Here is a 20,829-nt window from a genome sequence, read left to right as displayed (position 1 = left end):
AGTTATTAAAATTCTTCTGAAAAAGAGGACATTAAAATTCAGGATAGAAGGGAGCCTATAAATTAAACACCTGCGGTAAGCACAGAGTAATTAGTCTCATTTCACATGCAGCTAAAGTTTTAAATAACATATTTGGAAAGGTAATGGAGGAGAATTTGGCTGACGAGCAGAAATACAGGTACAACATCTGCAATAGGGATACTACTATTTTTTTTTGGGGGGGGGGGGGGGGGGGGAGGAGTGTTATTGAGTAGGGAGAAGGCTTATAAATATGTTTTATAGACATGCAAAAGGCTTATGATACTGTGGCTTGGGATTAACTTACAACAATAACAAGGGAAAAGAGAGTGAACTGAAAGAAGCTGGTGACATAAACTCATTACATTTAAGTCAAGAAGTGTCAGTGAGAGTGAGAGGGGAAAGGAGTTAATTGAGTCTACCGATCCTATGACAAAATAATGATGTGCCATTTGACTTCATACATGCACAAACAGAAAGAAAGCAGAACACTGACAATATTCTTTGCATCTAATATAGCAAAAAATATATTTTTTGGAATGTAGGTTATGGTGACAGACTGATTTGTAGCGCAACGCGACGTCTTGGTTATGCTGAAAGCTGACCACTTGGTTTTGGTTGTGAGTTAGTAAAGCAATGTCAAAGGCTTTAATTAATATGGAGAAAGTACCAAGTGGACTGAACCATGAAAAGGAGTAAGACAAGGCCGTCTGAGTAGTGCTCAAAAGATGGCAAGCGGGAGAGGGTGGGGTTGGGACTCAAGAAACAAGAAAATGGTGTCTGAGGTTTGCAGATGAAATTGTCCTTCTAGTGACAAATGAAAAAGAGTTGCAGGAGATAGAGCATGTCATTGAAGCTAAGGGAAAGAGCTACGGAATAAATATCAATACAAAGAAAGAAAGAAAGCAAGGGCACTAGAAGAAAAGGAAAGCATAAAGATAATGCCGAATAGAGAAACTTTGTAACACATGGAAAGCTTTATTACCAAGTAAAAAGAATAGAAAGTGATGAAGTGCAGCACAGAAACTAAAACCACTGTAGAGTTTTATATGGAGTGTCCTATATAGTGCTGAGACATGGTCAATGAAGAAGAAAGATAGAGCAAGGCTGGAAGCCTTTGGGATGTGGACATGGAAGAGGATGGAAAAAATAAGTTGGACATATAGAGTGAAAAATGCAGGGATACTGAGAAGAGCAGTAGGGCAGAGACAATAAGGTATTTGACTGTTTTCTGGAAGCTATCTTAAATGATTAATTATGTCATTTTCTAAAATGCTGTTTTGCTCTTGAATTTCAGTATTCTTTTGTAAAAACAGAAACGAAATTCAAATAATTTGAACACCCACTAAAACACTCCATTTGAGTCAAGTGATGCCTGTGATGTCACTGGCTAACTCACCGCTCCTGCTGTCATAATGCTAATCTACAGTGATGTCTTGTTTTGGAATTTACGTTTTGGAAAATGGGTCATAAATGGTGTTTAGTACCATACTGCACAAATACATCAACAAAAATTCCTGAACAGTTATTTTTGAGTGTTCCAGAGAATTAGAAGATGCGTACAATGGGGTTGCACTGTACCAGCAAATTTCCAGCACATCGACACACAAATTCACTAACGTAATTGAATGTGTGTTGCACTACGAAGGTAACATTAACTTAACTCCGAGATATGCTCTCCGGCTCTTTCAACAAAAGATAGCACTTCAATGAATGAAATTAGATTCCTACTTAAGATCGTCATTTTACCTTACTACATCTCAGTTATTTGGAAGCTCAGGAATTAGAGCGATAACCGTATAGATTGCTGGTTCAAACCTAACCTGAAAGAACATATTAACTTATTTGTGAAACAACTCGACAGTCATCTCATATGAAAACCAAATCACAATTACAAAACTTCACCACACTGCTCAGAAACAGAATACGAGGGCAATCCCAAAAGTAAGGTCTCCTATTTTTTTATAAGTACACAGACCTGTTTATTTCTACAATGGTTTACATCAGTTTACAGCTTGAACATTTAGCTATTTTTTGACATAATCACCATTTCTGCCAATGCATTTTTGAAGACGCTGCAGCAGTTTTTGTTTCCCTAGGTTAAAAGAACATTTGGCCAGAAAGTGATTCAGCTCCGACGACGAGGTGAAAGTAGAGGTTCATAACCTTCTGAACAGCATGGCGGCGAGCTGGTATGACATGGGCATACAAAAACTTCCATAGCATCTACAAAAATGCATCGACAGAAATGGTGATTATGTCAAAAAATGGCTAAATTTTCAAGCTGTGAACTGATGTAAGCCATTAGAAATAAGCAGGTCGATGTACTTATAAAAAAACAGGAGACCTTACTTTTGGGATTACCCTCATATTATTGTGTTTTCCTTCCTGTTCACATGCACTCACATTTGCAATTGCTGTTCACACACATCATGTTCAAAAAGATATTTTCTAGTTAATGTAACCACACACTTTTTATTTTATAGGAACTATGGGTTTACCTTCGTACTGCCTAGCCAGGAACCTTATTGTTTAAACTTTTGCAGTGTCATCATCTTACATAAAGATGTAGTTAGTCTGCTTCAGACACTAATGTTAGTTTACACTCACAAACATCACAGCCCTTACGTTTGTATCACTGCATGTTTTACACACTGTTGTCTGGTTCTCAGATTAGGCTAATGTGAAACTGTATGTAAGACATCCCTTGATAAAAACAGCTGCTATACAATCAGTTCTTGCTAAAGCTATTTTCATATTCTGTGTAAAACTTTAAAAAAATATATGACCTTTCCAGGATTCGAAAATGTGACCTGTTGCACTGCAGTCCTATTTGCTATCTATTGCACCACAGAACACCTGAGAGATGCACCCTCTCTGCTTAGTGTCTTCTACACAGCAAATCAGCATCAAGTTTTACCAACAACATTTTTTTTGTGCTTTGGGTTGTAGCTCATGATGTACTCAACAATCTAGTTACAATACACGGACCCATTTGCAAAAGATCTGCAATTCCTTAGTTTTGATCAAATTTAATGATGTTGCAGGGACGGGAGAAAAGAATTTCCATTGTTGCGCACACACACACACACACACACACACACACACACACACACACACACACAGAGGTTATTACTGACACACTGGTCATACCGGACTCAAGAGTCCATTACCGCAGCGACATATTTCTTGCACATATCACCGCTCTAAATGGGTGGAGCATAAACTATCAACTTTCGCAAGAGTTCACTATTAACATTCACGAAATTCCTATCTACTGTCACTTAAAAGTTGTAATTGCATTTTCCATCAGTATATAGCTAAACTATTGGCAGTAAAAGTACATAAAAACCTTGCAACTTTGGCGAATGCTCCTATAACACAAGTATAGTTTTGTTTTGTTCCTAGTCTGTAACTTCACCAGAGCATCAGCCATTAACAGAGTGTTTTTGATCACATGACGAGAGATCTTGATATTTAATGATTTTTAAGCTTTAATTATAAACAAATAAGATATATTTTGTGACAATGTTGACTGTAAATGCTACTTAAATGTTACAATCAATCACAATAACAACAATCTGAAACATATTTTCAATATAGATAAATAGCCTATTACTGAATGTTAGGAAAAGGAGGAAAAGCATAGCACAGAAGAAACATTAAAGAAGAAGGAGGGTTTAGAAAAACAGTTTTAGAAGGGCACATGTAATGAAAGAAAGAGGCATGGGAGGAAGAGAATTCAGATCCTGAATGATGTACTGGATGACAGTATGCAAAGCAGCATTAAGAAGGAAGTGACGGACTGCCAAAAAATGGAGATGCAAAGGATTCATTAACATAGCAAAAAACTAATGACGAACACTCTGCCTGAGCTGACAATGAAGCTCATGAAGAGAGTATTTGAAATTTTGTGTGTTATCTGCATCCCTGAATTTTTAGTTTGTAGCTTTTAATGTGTTGAGTTGGCTCATTTTGTTAGTTCATAATCAAATTATCTATAAGGGAATTGAAATGGTTCATCAAACTGTCTATCCTCATAGAGAGAGAGAGAGAGAGAGAGAGAGAGAGAGAGAGAGAGAGAGTGTGTGTGTGTGTGTGTGTGTGTGTGTGTGTGTGAGAGAGAGAGAGTATGAGAGAGGGGGGGAGAGGGGGAGGGGGAGGGGGAGGGGGGGGGGAGGGAGGGAGAGAGAGAGAGAGAGAGAGAGAGAGAGAGAGAGAGAGAGAGAGAGAGAGAGGGGGGGGCAGGGGGTTCCAGGGCCTTTTCCAATAAATATTCCAGGGGCCGCTTATGAGTAATTTAAGTCTCGACTCGTACCCGTACTTTTAAATCCCATTCATCACACAATACTTTTGTCCTGATGACGATCCATCTTTGAAGCACCGAAACACACCTGCTAATGTCACCACCAATAATCAAATAATAATTATTATTATAATTACAATAACAATACTTGTTTTGAGGAAAAACACACTCCAACAATAATGAAATAGCATGGTATGCTGGACCTTAATGTGCTACAAATACTTACAGAAATCTCCGCCATATTTAAGTCCTGATTTGACTACCCATCCTTTTCCACGGAAATGGTGATAGGCAACATACTTTTGCACAAACTCAGCATCTGATGCACGAAATGTCTCCCACAGTTCTCTTAATGTCATCACTTTGCCTGTGAGGTCCAGTACTTGCAAACATCCAAGAGCATACGACAGAAAGAAGGCTTCTTCTAGTGTCAAGTGCAAGTGTTCAGGTACTGGATACGGGTTTTGCACCAACCTCGCCTCCAGTTTATCTATTACCAATTCCTCTTCTTCACTGTCTGAATCACGCAATACAACAACTTCATTTTCAACATTCCTTTGTAATGAAAGGCGCTCACTGGCTGACGGAGACTCGTCATCTGTCCTTATTTCACTTTTGATCTCTTCTGTATCCATCAGTCCGACCCTACCTGCTTCAATCACATGTGATCTGCTGTCTTCCTCAACATCACTTCCCCTTTTTTGTGATTTGCTTCTATCTTTGGCACTACCTCCAACTGGGGATCTAGATGCACCACCAGTTCCTGATGAAGTTCCTTCTCCTGCATTTACATTGTCACTGCTGGTTTGTTCTGACACAGGGTTCACTACAGTTACTCGTTTCTTGGGGGGATCCCTGTGAAATCTTATTGTAGGTGCTTGGTATGAAGTATGCAAAGGCTGTGGTGACTCTGTATCTTTTTGTTCACTCTGCCAGTCAGGTGGGAACACTTGAGGACCTTGTTCCTTAACCAAACCTCCAATACTTTGCATTAAATGTGATGATGAATGGTCTGTATCACTGTTGACCTCTTCTTTTATTAGATATCCACTATTGTCTTCAACTTTCACTGAAATAGCAATCTCTTCAGATTCAGAATCTTCTTTCCACTTGTTTCTCTGCTTCCACTGGCGCTCTGAAATAAATGGAGGAATGCCATTCTTGACTCTTCCAAAAGTGGGGAAAATGCCTTGATAGTGAACCTTTCCCAAAGAAACCCTGAAAATATAAACATATTGTAATATCTTCAAAGTTGTCAGTAAATAATGTCTGTCACTACAGAAACTAAAAATATCAGAAGTCTAATATTATTCCTGTGTAGCATAATATTACTCCACTATTTAACAATATCAATATCATACAAATAACAAATCATATATAAATGAATACAACCACCATGAACTATTGGCCTATGATGATGTGAAACCCCTTTCACTGTGTCTAGCTCAGGAATAAAATTAATACTCTTTTGACAACATTATGAAAAGGATAGACTGCTACTCACCACACAGTGGGGATGTCGAGTTGCGGACTGGGACAACAAAAAGACTGTTAAACAAGTAAGCTTTTGGCCAAAAGGCCCTCTTCTGAATTAGACAGCACACACATACACACACTCGCACAAACATAACTTTCACACTGCTGCTGCTGTGTCCAGACTGTGAGCAACAGCACGTGATGGGAGAAGCAATCTGTGTTGTGGTAGCAGGGGGGGGGGGGGGGGGGGGGTGAACGAGACACGTAAACAGACTGTAGGTGCATTGGTGGGATAAAAGACTATTTAGTGCTGGAGTGAGAACAGGGAAGCAGATAGGCGGTGTGAAGGGCAGTAACTAATGAAGATTGAGGCCAAGAGGGTTATGGGAATGTAGGATATTTTGCAGGGAGAGTCCCCACCTGCCCAATTCGGAAAAGTTGGTGTCAGTAGGGAGGATCCACATGGCATGGGCTGTGAAGCAGTCACTGAAGTAAAGAAAACTGTGTTGGGCAGAATGCTCAGCAACTGGGTGGCCCACCTGTTTCCTGGACACACTTTTTTGGTTGCATTCATGTAGACAGGCAGCTTGTTGTATTGTCATGGCCACACAGAACAGCACAGTGTGTGCAGCTTAGCTTCTAGATCACATGACTGCTTTCACATGTAATCCTGCCTTCGATGGGATAGGTGACACTTGTGATTGGACAGGAGTAGTTGGTGGTGGGAGGACTTATGGGACACGTCTTGCATCTAGGTCTGTTATAGAGACATGTGCCATAAGACAAGGGATTGGGAGCAGGAGTTAAGTAGGAATGGACAAAGATATTGTGTAGGTTTGGTGGGTGGTGGAATACCACTGTGGGAGCAGTTGGAAGGACAGTGGGTAGGAAATTCTTCATTTTAGGGCAAGAGAAGATGTAGCCAAATCCCTGGCAGAAAATGTGATTCAGTTGCCACAATCATGAACGATGTTGAGTCACAAGGGGACTTTGGGAAGTGGTGGGTGACTGGAAAGATAAGGAACACAAGATTTATTTGTTTCTTTACTAGGTTGGGAGGATAATTATGGTTTGAGATGGCCCGAGTGAGACCCTTGGTATATTTCGAGAGGGTCTGCTCATTACTACAGACACGATGGCCAAGGGTGGGAGGAAAAACATCAAGGAAGGCAGTTTGTTGGGCTGAGGAGGACCAGGTGAAGCAAATGAGAGAGAAAATGTTGATGTTCTGGAGGTACATGGATAGGGTGCCCTCACCCTCGATCCAGATCATTTGGCCTGCACCTCAACAGGTATGGGAAGGGGAGGTTGGCAAAACTTATAGGTGACAGCATAGGTGGGGGTGGTGTGGGATCACTCATGGGAAAATTCCGGTAGTTGTGGGTGTTAGAGCTGTACCTTTTTTAGATTGAAGTCAGCTGATAGGTATTCCTGCTTAAGGGAAGTCTCTCTAACAAAGAAACCACTCTCTACAAAGCTTGGGTATCCGATTAATGAGGGAATTAGTATATTTCATCAAAATATACAAGGTATTAGAGATAAAGTTAGTGAACTGCTTATAGATGTTGACTCCTGAAAATTATTGGTATATCTGAACACTTCTTAAATAAGGAGATAATTCAGAGGCTTCCTTTACCAGGATACAGGTTGGCTGGGCAGCTTTTCTAGGAGCTCTTTGCGGTGTGGGGGAGTAGCCATGTATGTGAAAAACGGTATCCCATTTGAGTCAATTGATGTTTCAAAGTACTGCACTGAAAAGGTGTTTGAATGTTGTGCAGGTGTGGTTAAATTAGTGGAGCTAAACTTCTTACTGTTGTTATTTATAGATCCCCAGACTCCGATTTCACAACATTTTTGCTAAAGCTAGAGGAGGTTCTTGGTTCACTTTATAGGAAATACAAAAAAGTTAGTTTATATGTGGTGACTTCAATATTAATTGTATAAGTGATTGTGCAAGGAAAAGGATGCTGGTAGACCTCCTTAATTCATATAATCTTATGCAAACCGTATTCTTTCCAACGAGAGTGCAAGGGAACAGTAGAACAACCATAGACAATATTTTTGTTCATTCGTCATTATTAGAAGGGCATTCTGTTAGCAAAAAGGTGAATGGCCTTTCAGATCATGATGCACAAATTTTAAGTCTAAAAGTTTTTTGTGCTGCAACACATGTTAAATATAGTTACCAACGTTTTAGGAACAGCTGATCCAGTTGCTGTACAGACTTTTGTAAACCTTATCAAGGAACAAGAGTGGCAAGATGTTTATAGTGCTGATACAGTAGACGATAAATATAATGCTTTCCTCAAGACTTTTCTCGTGCTCTTTGAAAGTTGCTTTCCGTTAGAACGTTCAAAACAGGGTACTAGCACAAACAGGCAGCCTGGGTGGCTGACTAAAGGGATAAGAATATCTTGTAGAACAAAGTGGCAATTATATCAAAACGTTAGAATCAGTCAAAATCTAAATGCAGCAGCCCATTACAAACAGTATTGTAAGGTGCTTAAAAAAAGTTATTAGGAAGGCAAAAAGTATGTGGTATGCAGATAGAATAGCTAAGTCTCAGGATAAAATTAAAACCATATGGTCAGTCGTAAAGGAAGTGGCTGGTCTGCAGAGACAGGTCGAGAATATAGAATCAGTGCGTAGTGGGGATGTCCGTGTTACTGATAAGTCGCATATATGTACAGTACTTAATAATCACTTTCTGAATATAGCAGGTGAACTAAATAGAAACCTAGTCCCAACAGGGAATCATATAGCGCTCTTAGAAAAAGTGTTCCGAGACTGTTACCTGAAATGCTCCTCCATGATACTGACAAGAGGGAGATTGAGTTAATAATTAAATCACTAAAGACCAAGAACTCTCATGGGATATGACGGGGTATCTAGCAGAATACTGAAGTATTGTTCCACGTATGTTAGCTCAGTACTTAGCCATATCTGTAACTTTTCCTTTAGGAGTGGTCGGTTTCCTGACCGATTAAAGTACTCGGTAGTGAAGCCACTTTATAAAAAGGGAGACAGGGATAATGTTGACAATTATAGACCTATTTCTATGCCATCAGTGTTTGCTAAAGTTATTGAGAGGGTTGTATATACAAGGTTACTGCAGCATTTAAATTCACATAATTTGCTGTCAAATGTACAGTTTGGTTTTAGAAACGGTTTAACAACTGAAAATGCTATAGTCTCTTTTCTCTGTGAGGTTTTGGACGGATTAAATAAAAGGTTGCGAACGTTAGGTGTTTTCTTTGATTTAACGAAGGCTTTTGACTGTGTTGACCACAAAATATTACTGCAGAAGTTGGAACATTATGGAGTAAGGGGAGTAGCTTACAATTGGTTCGCCTCCTACTTTAAGAACAGAAAGCAGAAGGTAATTCTCCGCAATATTGAGAGTGGTAATGATGTTCAGTCCCAATGGGGCACTGTTAAATGGGGCGTTCCCCAAGGGTCGGTGCTGGGGCCACTGCTGTTCCTTATTTATGTAAATGATATGCCTTCTAGTATTACAGGTGATTCAAAAATATTTCTGTTTGCTGATGACACCACCTTGGTAGTGAAGGATCTTGTGTGTAATATTGAAACATTATCAAATAATGTAGTTCATGATATAAGTTCGTGGCTTGTGGAAAATAATTTGATGCTAAATCACAGTAAGACTCAGTTTTTACAGTTTCTAACCCACAATTCAACAAGAACTGACATTTTAATCAGACAGGATGGGCATGTTATAAGCGAGACGGAACAGTTCAAGTTCCTAGGCGTACAGATAGATAGTAAGCTGTTGTGGAAAGCCCATGTTCAGGATCTTGTTCAGAAACTAAATGCCGCTTTATTTACCATTAGAACAGTATCTGAAATAAGTGACATTTCAACACGAAAAGTAGTATACTTCGCATATTTTCATACGCTTATGTCATATGGTATTATTTTTTGGGGTAATTCTTCTGATTCAAAAAGGGTATTTTTGGCTCAAAAACGGGCTGTTCGAGCTATGTATGGTGTAAGTTCGAAAACCTCTTGTCGACCCCTATTCAATAGTCTGGGAATTTTGACATTGCCCTCACAGTATGTATTTTCTTTAATGTCGTTTGTTGTTAGCAATATTAGCTTATTCCCAAGAGTTAGCAGCTTTCACTCAGTTAATACTCGGCAGAAATCAAATCTGCATGTGGAATGCACTTCCTTGACTCTTGTGCAGAAAGGCGTGCAGTATTCTGCTGCATCCATTTTCAATAAGCTACCACAAGAACTCAAAAATCTTAGCAGTAGCCCAAACACTTTTAAGTCTAAACTGAAGAGTTTCCTCATGGTTCACTCCTTCTATTCTGTCGAGGAGCTCCTGGAAGAGATACAAAATTAAGCAAATTCCAGTGTACATTTTTGATTTTCTTTATTTAAACTAACGACTTGTCGCCTGAATATGTTTCTTATATTTCATTTTATCTGTTTCTACAATCGTGTTATAATTTCATGTATTGACTCGTTCCATGACCATGGAGACTTCTCCTAAATGTGGTCCCACGGAACAATAAATAAATAAATAAATAAAATAAATAAAAAAGATGACATCAAAAACTCCGCCAGCTGTCAGATTCGTCCACCTACAAACTGTGCCACAGTGACCCCATCCCAGAAATCCAATAGGATCTCCACTCTTTCCTCAAACCCTTAGGCCGATCCCAGAACCTCTCCCCTGGGTCTCTCTCCCCTCACTCCCACCTCCTACTTGCTTCCTAAAGTCCATAAACCCAACCACCCAGGACCCACCATTGGGGCCGGTTATTTTGCCCCACTGACAGAATGCGTACTCCCATAGTTCAGCCTACGACCCATAACCTACTCTACTACATAAAAGACACCAATCAATTCCTCCAACAACTCACCACAGTTCCTGTTCCTTTACCACATGGCACCCTGCTCGTCACTACTGATGGCACCTCCCTCTACAGTAACATCCCAAATGCCTTTGGCCTTGCTGCTACTGAATAATACCTTTCTCAACATCCGACTGTCTTCCAACTTACAACCTCCTTCCTGGTAACATGAGCATCTATGTCCTTACCTCAAGTACTTCACCTTTGAAGGTATCTCCTACAAACAGGTCCATGGTACAGCAATGGGCACCCACATGGCACCATCCTGTGCCACCCTATTCATGGGCCATCTAAAGGAATCTTTCCTAACCACCCAGAAACCCAAACTCCTCACCTGGTTCAGATTCACTTATCACACCTTCGTGATCCAGATCGAGGGTGAGGACATCCTGTGCACATTTCTCCAGAGCCACAATACCTTCTCTCCCACTCATTTCATCTGATCCTTATCAAACCAACAAGAGACTTTGCTCGATGCTGACCTCCAACTCAAACATGGCTGCATCAGTACCTCTGTCCATACCAAAACTATCACCCACCAGCAATACTTACACTCTGATAGCTGCCACCCATCCCATGCCAAGAAGTCCTTTCCACACAGCCTAGCCACCCGTAGCCACCACATCTGCAGTGATGAGCAGACCCTCTCGAAATGTATCAAGCAGCTCACTGAGGTCTTCACAGACTGAAATTACCATCCCAACCTTGTACAGAAACAGATCTCCTGTGCCTTGTCTCTCCAGTCACCCACCACCTCCCTAAGTCCCACTGTCCGGCCACAATGGAGTATTCCCTTTGTGACTCACTACCATCCGGAACAGGAGCAACAGAATCACATTCTCCGCCATGTTTTGACTAAGTCTCGTCTTGCCCTGAAATGAAGAATGTGTTAACAATTATCCTTCCCACCCCTCCCATAGTGGTATTCCACACACACCATACCTCCACAATATCCTCCTTCATCCCTGCTAACAACCCCTTACCTCACGGCTGATATTCCCATAACAGATGTAGATGCAAGACCTTTCCCATATATCCTCCCACTACCACCTACTCCCGTCTGGTCACAAGCATCACCTATACCATCAGAGGCAGGGCTACAGGCAGGACTACCTCCCCTCCCCCCCCCCCCCCCCCAACCGCCACCACCATCTAATCCCAACTGAACCTAGCTGCTCTACCTTCCCCCATCTCAATTTGTATGTTTCCACAAGCAGCACTTTACCATCCCCCCATCACTACCGTGCTATCCCTTCCCCTCCTCACCTAAGCCTCCTCCTTATGCCCCACCACCCAGATTGTTTCTCCCATCATGCACTGTTGCATGCAGTCTGACCTCAGCAGCCAGACAGTGATCATGGGGGTGGGAGTTGTGTTTGCATGAATGTGTGCGTGTATTTTGTCTAATTCAGAAGAAGGGGTTTTTATCAAAAACTTACCTGTTCGGCAGTGTTTTTGCTGCATCTGTCTGCAACTCTACATCTCCACTACATGACGAAAAGCAATCTATCCTTTTCATAATATTGTCATTATTCTTTCCTGAACTTTCCATTTTTTTATTAACAGATCTTTAGTGTCAAATGGACCCCTTTCAAGGTGCCCCAGTCAACATTAACCTAGGGATGGGAAAAACTGACCGGTTAAAAGCAATTCCAGTATTTCAGTTCTGTATAACCAGGACTTTTCGTTATTTGTCTGATCTCGGTTACGAGAGGTGTTTTCTATTTTTTTTTTTTACTAATCACCTAGTTAAAAAATGAAATATTAATTAGCCTTAGCAGCCATGCTAAAATTTTTCATTTTTAAACAATCCTATTTTTTAAAAATGAATAATTTTTATTTATGAAATCTGAACTGGTTTGAAATACTGCATTACTATAGAAATTGGGATCAGTGCTGTTTTAATAACAACGCTGATAGAAATGAGCAACAAACACTTGGCATAAGAAATGGTATAACATTATTGAGGCAATAATGTCCCTGTTGCCATGTGTCAATGGTTTAAGGTATGCCTGTATGTACAGTGTGGAAGACTTGCCCCCACTTGGTCCATATATATATTTTTTTTTTTTTTTTTTTTTTTTTTTTTTTTTTTTTAAAAAAAGATTAGAGCTGCCTGCCATTTCTATGAAATATTAAAAGAGTAAGGAAATTATGGTAACAGTAATAATTTAAAAACTTAATAATAATTCATTCATAGTATAAAAATAGAGTAGCTGATTTGCTGCCTTTGTCTACATAGTATGCATTTATCTGCTTATAGCCTTTGAAACCTGACAAACTAACACAAAAAATAGAGTTCCTCAACCTCAGTTTTCGTTCCCCTAGCACTGTAGCACTGATTATTCATAATGTCCAAACAGTGGGATGATCAATTATAACATGATCTTTGAGCAGAGTTTGAAAAAAAATCAGAATAAATAGAGCCATGGTGATTTTTTGTATATTCAGCCACTTAGGTCTACTACTTTTCAAGAAAAGCAGGAAACAGTGTATGTGCCAAGTTGATTTTTTTTTTTTTTTTTTTTTTGACTAATTTAATATTTTGATTTTACATGCCTTGAAATTGAGTGAGCCAAAATTTTCCAGTCTCTGTTTGATTTTTACATTTAACACAGAAAATAACAGGAATAAAAAAACCAACAACTGGTTATTTCAGGAACCTGTTATTTTGAGAGGTTTTTATTGTCAGGTTAAACTGGCTTGAAAAAAAAAAAAAAAGATATAACTGAAAGCTAGTTGTTTCAGCGATAACCACCATACCTACATCAGTCCTGCAACTAGCATAAATTTACCATTTGCTACCATTTAAAAGCTATCATTAGTCTACATTTCAATGCTGTCAGCTGTGCCCTTGCTGTTGTTATTGCTGATAGATGGACTTAGTAAATGCTGACAGAAGAAAAGTGTAATGGCACTGAAAGAGACATTTGTTCAACTGCTCTGATTGTGATGAACAAATTCTTAATATAGGCTAAATGCAAAAATTGGAAGGGGTAGCTACAAACAAGACCCAGCTGAGTTTTAAGGTAGGAGGCTTTTTAGGATATGCTAGAGGAACAGTTCCCAAAGGCATAGTTCCAAGAAGCTGATACTGGCAGTTAGAAGTCAAACTGGAAAAGCAGTTAAGCGACTGTTGAAGTCCTTCATATTGTGTTTTGCAGCATGCTCAAAACTAGGTAGTCAACAGTTAGCCATAGTTTCACTGCAGACTTTCATGCAAGTAGACAGAACAAACTGCACAGTAACTGAAGGACATGTGGAATGTAATGTGACTGCTTTCACACAAATCCTTATTTTTGATTGTGTAGGAAATCTGTGTGAAAAGTGGGTGGGAGTATGAGACAGGTGGTGTACCTGGTTTGTTCACAGGGGGTGCAGAATTAGGAACTAAGTAGCTTAGTAAAGAACAAACATGTTGAGCAACAAGGTAGTCAATTTTCAATTAGTCACAGTTTCACAAATTATTTCATTAAGTAGGCAGCACACGACACTGAATAGGCGCTGTAGGACATGTGAAACGTAATGTGACTTCCTTCACTTGAGTCCCTATCTTTGATTGTGTATGAAATACATATAACAGACCTGCAATCAGAAGTGATGGGTAAGTGTCTGAGAAAGATGTTGCACCTGGTTCACTCACAGGGTTTGCAGAATAAGGGGCAAAGTAGCTTGGGGGTGGACTAAAATACTGTGTATGTGACACATCTGGATGGTGAGAACAAGACTTTGAGTAGGGTATGTCTCATCTCGAAGCATGATGAGCAGTAGTCAAAGCCCTTACGAAGCTTCTCTGGGTCTTCTGTGAAACTGCATGAACTGGCCAGTGGCTGTTTCACAATGGCAACAGTTTTACTGACGTCCAGAAAATGACACACATCTCTGGACTAGCTGGAGGCATACCGACCGTAAAGGTTCTATGAAAGTCATTAACATATTTGGATAATTTCAGCTTCTCAATGCAGAGCCAGAGCCCAAGAATGTTAATACTGTAGAAGAACAGCATTTTGACTTGGAACAAGTGACAGATGGAAAAATTGGGGAATGTTGGTGGTTCATGTTTGTGATATGAAATGAGTTTCTTCTAATATGTTTTTAAAACTACTTCTACAATTGTCTTTTCATTTTTCTACCTGTCTTTCACCATATTTTATTCTTCTAATATGTTTTTAAAACTACTTCTATAATTGTCTTTTCGTTTTTCAACCTGTCTTTCACCATATTTTATCTCTTACCAGTCTCACCATGTACTCTTGCTCTGTCTCCATCAGTTTGAAAAACAAGCCTTTGCCCTACATAAAATCTTGCCTGACATTCTCTTCCTGAAGCCCTCCATGGGTCTTATCATCTTTTAAGGGACTTGAAATAAGAATCAGTATCTCTGCATACCACCCACCCTTTCCCAAAGACATTCACCATTACTAGGCAGCACTTAGTACTGACTCTGCATAATCACACCATTCAAATACATTTCTTACCAAAACACCTCTGTTCCTTCCACAAAATACATTTACTCTATAACACTACTTTCCTGTACTCCAACTCTAGAATCATAATTGTCCGCCAACAGTTGAAGTGACATTTTTACGATTATCTGAAATAGGTACCTAAGCTACTTGTGTCTTATTCCATTCTGGGAGTGTAACTGTTCACTAGTAAATTTATCAATTGTATTCAACTTTCTATAGACCACAGACATCTCATATCCCAGGAACTTCTTTCTCTTCCCCTTTAAAAAAATAAATAAAACCTATATCTAACCCGGCTCTTAACACTGTTGTCAACCTGGCCCCTCCCCCCTTTTCACTATCCCAAAAAAGTTTTAGCCATCTTGAAAGCTCTCACCTCTAGATACACAGCAATGAGACATCAAGTGTCACAAAGAAACTGCAATGTTTTTATTTGCATATTCAGTTTTTGATGTCACTTGTGTATTTTGTTTATAATTTATCATTAGTTCTTCTGTGGGAAACCCACTCATTTGATTTTGGGGTTGGTTCATATCTGATACGTCATGTTCATTGATTTTGTAAAGAGCAGTTTACATTGTGTTGTTCACTAGACCCACACTAGTCTTTTTACTTGTATCTTTTTGTCAGTTGGTATATAAGTGGCAGTCAAATGAAAACTAGACACATGGGAAAAAAGTAAGTTAAGTGTTCCTTATTTCAAAAGTAATCACCATAACTGTTGATACATATATCACACTATGAGATAAGATGGCCAATTCCTTGGGTCAATGGAGGCGTCTGGTCCCACCCGTCGCCTTCGACCCGTGACATAAGGGTGCTGTGTTGTGTGACGTCATGGAGTTTAGTTTATGAGTGTGTTGTGTTTGTAGATTTTGTCCTGTTGTGGTTGGTGGTGTCCTCTGGTGGTGTGTGTATGGTCCGTGTGTTATGTGGTGTATTAGGTTCATTTGGGTGTCAGTGCTTGAAATGTGCATTTATTGGTCGTGACTGTTATAGAAGAATGGAAATTAGTTCCAGAGAGTTAAGAATTAAGTTTCCGTTGTGTTTATGTTATTGGTTTGCTGTTTGTTCCATAGTAAGTCGTTTAATTCAATTTGTGGCTTCTTTTGTTAGGTATGGATATGACTTCTAAGTTTAATAGTGTGCATCTGCAGGCTGAAATGGGGGACATGTCATCCGTCATTAAGTTTCTGCAGGTTTTGGGCTTATGAGAGAGATAGTGAAATGCGGTGAATGCAAGCAGGATATGCTTGTTGGGGGTTAGAGTGTAGCGCCGTAACTATTTTATGGTATGTAGTCTTTTTTTTTGGGTCTATTGTTCGCGTGTTATGATGTTCGGTGGGGTTTTTATGTGGTGTTGGGTCGGTGTTATTTACTGCATGTGCTGTGGTTGATGTTTTGGTATCGGCACTTGTGGTTCATTTATGTATCTTAGGGGAAGTATTCAGTTTCAATTTTTTTGGTATCTTCAGTTGTATTTGAGCTGTATAGGTCATGGGAAGTAACCGATTCTAATTTGTCATCATAGCTATGTGTTTTCTGGTATTGTGAGCTGTTGTAGACCTATATAGGTCAAGGGAAGTGTCAGATTCCAATTTTTGTTGTTTTAGGTGTCAGCTTTGTAGTATCGATAGTTGCGGTGTGATTATAATTTTTGGAGTAGCTGGTTTTTATTTTGTGGTACTGACAATTGCGGTTGAGCTATGTAGGTGGAGGGAAGTGACCAATTTTTGTCAATATCGTAAGTGTAGCAGAATTTGGGAATTTTGTGGTGTTTTTATGTCGTCGTTTTGTGTGGTTTGGGATCGTGGTGTGTGTCTGTATGTGTTTGTATTTAGTTTGTCCCCACCCAAAAACCCCCAATTTCCCACACTGGTCACGTTAGTTTGATTATATTTTTGAAGAGGGATGTGTTTGTTGGTTTTGTAAGTATTTTTGTGTTTGTTGTCATTTATGTAATGACGTCATAGGTGTCATATTGGAGACATTGAGAATGGTCATTTCCGTCATATTGGTGACGTCATGGGTTGTTAGTGTGTCATCCACTGGTTGTCCTTGAGGGTAATGTCTCTATCATGTTCATGATGTAATCAGTTTTGCAATTAGGTATTACATTTTTTGCTAATCACCTTTTCTTTGGAGTCATCAAACTTCTGTTTGATTTGTCGTGGTCTGCCTGAATTTCTCTTTTGTGACAACTTTTTCATCTCAGAGTAACACTTGCAACCTATGCCCTCCATTATCTGCTGGATGTATTCCTGTCTTTCTTCCTCTACAGCTCCCTCTAGTACCATGGAAGTTATTCCCTGACATCTAAACAGACATCCTATCATACCATCCCCTCTCTAATGAGCCACAGCTTTTGTGTCATAATTGACTACCTTGAACACAAAACTACGGCAGTGCACATTTTTCAACTAAAATTAACAAACTACATTAAACAGCACCACCCTTGCATAAAAAACTGATTTACTTTTTGGATGGGGCAGCAAGACAATATAAAAACAAAAAATATTTATTAAAATATCCTTTCATAAAGAAGATTTTGGGTTTGATGTAGAATGGCACTTTTCGCTTCATGCCATGGGAAGAATGCTTGTGATGGTGTTGGAAGGAAAGGCCCAACACTAGTCGGCACTCGGTCAGAAGGTTAAAGGCACTCGATCTTTACACTGTTTTGTACCCCATTCACAAAACTTACTGAAGTGTAAGATCACATCAACTTCGCCTGATAGTGAACTTCATCGGTGTGGAAAACTTGTACAACTGGTTCTTCAAAATAAAGACATAGTGGCTTGTGTTTATGATGAACAATGGTGGATTGGCGAAGTTGATAATATTGAGTGTCAAAACCAAGATGTATATGTTGTATTTTATCACCCTCCACGACAGGACCAAGGACATCTCTTAAAAAAATTGAGAAGGATCAGATTTGGATGCCACTTAAAAATGTACTAAGGAAGCTGTCTCCCATGGAATTTACAATGGTGACTGGGCAAACTTATAAACTAACCCCCAAACTGTGTGAACAAATTTCTCAAATGTTCAATGAGCAATGTACTAAAAACAAATAACAAGAGAACAATATAATGTAATTAGTACACTTATTTTCAATTAAAAAAGTAAGTAATCATAGATATGATTAAATTATCTACTGTATCTGATATATTTTATTCCATAAACCTAGATATCGCAGATGTTAAAAAACGTACTTATGACTTGTGTTTGTAATTGTTTTTCCATAACTTCCTACTGAATCTCAAAGTTGAAATTTATACTGAAGTTTGATATCATAAAGGTCTATTAACTGTGAAATTTTCAGATATTTATCTGGTCCCCCAACAAAGATAATGCAGGCCACAAAACAGAAAAATAAAAACAATTTTTTAAAAAAATAGTGTATTTTGGAAGTGTAAGCTGCTCACCATTGATACTATAAAAAGTAACTATACTATACAGTGTAATAGCCGAAAAAGTATTAAAGCTGAGAAATTAATCTTTCTTTGGAAAACTACTGTTCAAAAATTGAGTTTTATTTAATTTGTGACTGATAACTTTGAACTATTAAAAATATATTAAAGAATACATTCAGCTAAGTGATAATGGTGTAAATTTGTAGCCCAGAGTATGCTGAACTAAATGCATTTTATCTGAAAGGCTTAGGACAATCCACTACTGAATAATTGTAAAAAATGTAGATGCTTGCAAATACAAAAAAATTCACAAGGCCTGGAACAAATACGGCCGCCATTTCAAAATAACAAACAATAAATTTTTTTGAACAATATTTTTGTGACTACTAAGCATTGGGGAATTCACCCAGCAAATATAAAATTCTTCTGAGATGGTCAAGCAACCAATTACTTCTTTCTTGGGCCACTTGCTATGGACTGACCCATCATGGATCCACTACAAGCTGTTGTAAAATACATTTATTCATAGACAACTAGTTTCAGTTACTCCTATTGCTACCCTACAAGGAAGTTACATTGGCATTAAATACTTTTTTAAAGCATCTGTCAAATATTAAGTGTATCTATTATTTTATACATGTTAGTTCAGTCACCAAGTGATTTGCCTGTAATTGCAGCAGCTGTCACATGTAAAGTCACTTTTTGACATACGAAAAACGAAAACTATAAGAAATGCATGTACAGTGTGTTACATATGCTACAACTAAAAACAACTAAATATTTCATCCCAAGAAACTTTTCTTCATGTAGTGCTCATCCGTCACCTGAATATGGTCACTTACAGAAACTTGTTATCTATGAATAAACATACTTTTCATAAGATTCTGGTTGTTGCCTACTACCATTCTTAAAATGCACTGAAAATGTGCAGCACTGTTTATAAACACATTTTGCTGAGAAAACAACTGCTGAAAACTCTCGAGTGACAGTCATTCAGGAAAAGACAACAACGTACATCTCACAACAACCCTCTTACAAACTTACAAAAATTGACTTTCTTAGCGGTAATTATGAATAGGAGATACACAAGATAAAATCGGATAATATGTTACAAGAGATTAAACAGAGATATTCAATATTTACTAGCAAGTAACATTTCATGAAGAGCTAAACTACTCAAATGAATGCTGATAACAAACTGCATGTAGATTAACGTCAAGTGTCTTCTTAAATATAGGCACAGTTCTTGATCAGAAGAAAAAAAAGGTGGTTTTCTAAATGTATCTTGTACATTGTGCACATTTTTTTCTATTTGACAGTTGCATACACCTAATTAAAACAATTGACGGAAAAGGTAGAACGACATTAAATTGAACAGAAAACACAGGAATAAAACTAAGGGCCATCAAACCAATGGAGGATAATAAAAATCCAATGAACTACCTATAAGAGTTGAAAAACCTTTTCGACATCTTAACCAAGAATATTTAGTGTCTACTTATGTAAACTATTAGATCTGTTACTTGATTACCTTTGTATATAATGAGTGTATGTCATTTTTTTTCTCCACCACTACACAGTCGCCGTTGTAGCGACCAGTGTATGTTTGCCACAGACGCTCACTCACAGGTATACCGGAAACACTTTCTATAACGACGGGAAATGGTTGTTCTCGTGTTACGTACACATGACGCTTACGCTTGGGCTCCTTTACATTCTCCATTACCAATGGGTCCTCAAAACTCGGATCGTTATGCCGCGAATCGAATGTCGGCCTGTCCGCGAAATTAATGAACGACTACTACACATCCCGGCATAAAAAACACACTACCAATGTCTTATAGTTTTTCTCACCAGATATCCAAAGAAACACACATCTTCACGACAATCCCATTTCATCACAACAAAAACAACTTTTTACATTACTAGTAAAGACAAAAAAAATGTAAACAAGCCCGTAGAAATCCAATGACGTTAGAAGCCTTGTAAAATCAATGAAAGTTCAAAGAAGAAAGAACTTTACACATTACCCTTCAACCATAGATACAATTTCAACAATTACGGGACTCCGACTCGTCACTGCAACAAACGGGCGATAAGCAAATGATACTTCTGAATAAGATAGTTAGTTAGTCACTTGGTTTCAAGTTCCATGGATCATTTTGCACGATAAATCGTAATGATTTCGAACGACTTGTTTTACCTTCCATGGCAGATTAAACTATGCAATTTCTTAAAATGAAAATGTTTGTAATTGGTTC

The 20,829-nt window shown here is 38.7% G+C and overlaps 1 protein-coding gene across 1 annotated transcript in view; it reads right to left on the bottom strand.

Annotated features, from left to right (window-relative positions):
* The window catches only part of LOC126458362 (tRNA-splicing endonuclease subunit Sen2), a 52,054-nt gene extending 31,483 nt beyond the window's left edge, over nucleotides 1–20,571 (bottom strand). Inside the window, 3 exon segments of the mRNA XM_050095332.1 lie at nucleotides 4,551–5,508; nucleotides 5,510–5,542; nucleotides 20,100–20,571. Coding sequence (XP_049951289.1) covers nucleotides 4,551–5,508; nucleotides 5,510–5,542; nucleotides 20,100–20,291 — 1,183 coding nt within the window. The 5' untranslated portion in view covers nucleotides 20,292–20,571.
* Nucleotides 20,572–20,829: the final 258 nt, after the last annotated feature.

Source organism: Schistocerca serialis, chromosome 2 (genome assembly GCF_023864345.2).
Source record: "Schistocerca serialis cubense isolate TAMUIC-IGC-003099 chromosome 2, iqSchSeri2.2, whole genome shotgun sequence".
Lineage (NCBI taxonomy): Eukaryota > Metazoa > Arthropoda > Insecta > Orthoptera > Acrididae > Schistocerca > Schistocerca serialis.
Note: the sequence above shows the minus strand (reverse complement) of the source record. Positions and strands in the feature narration are given on the sequence as shown.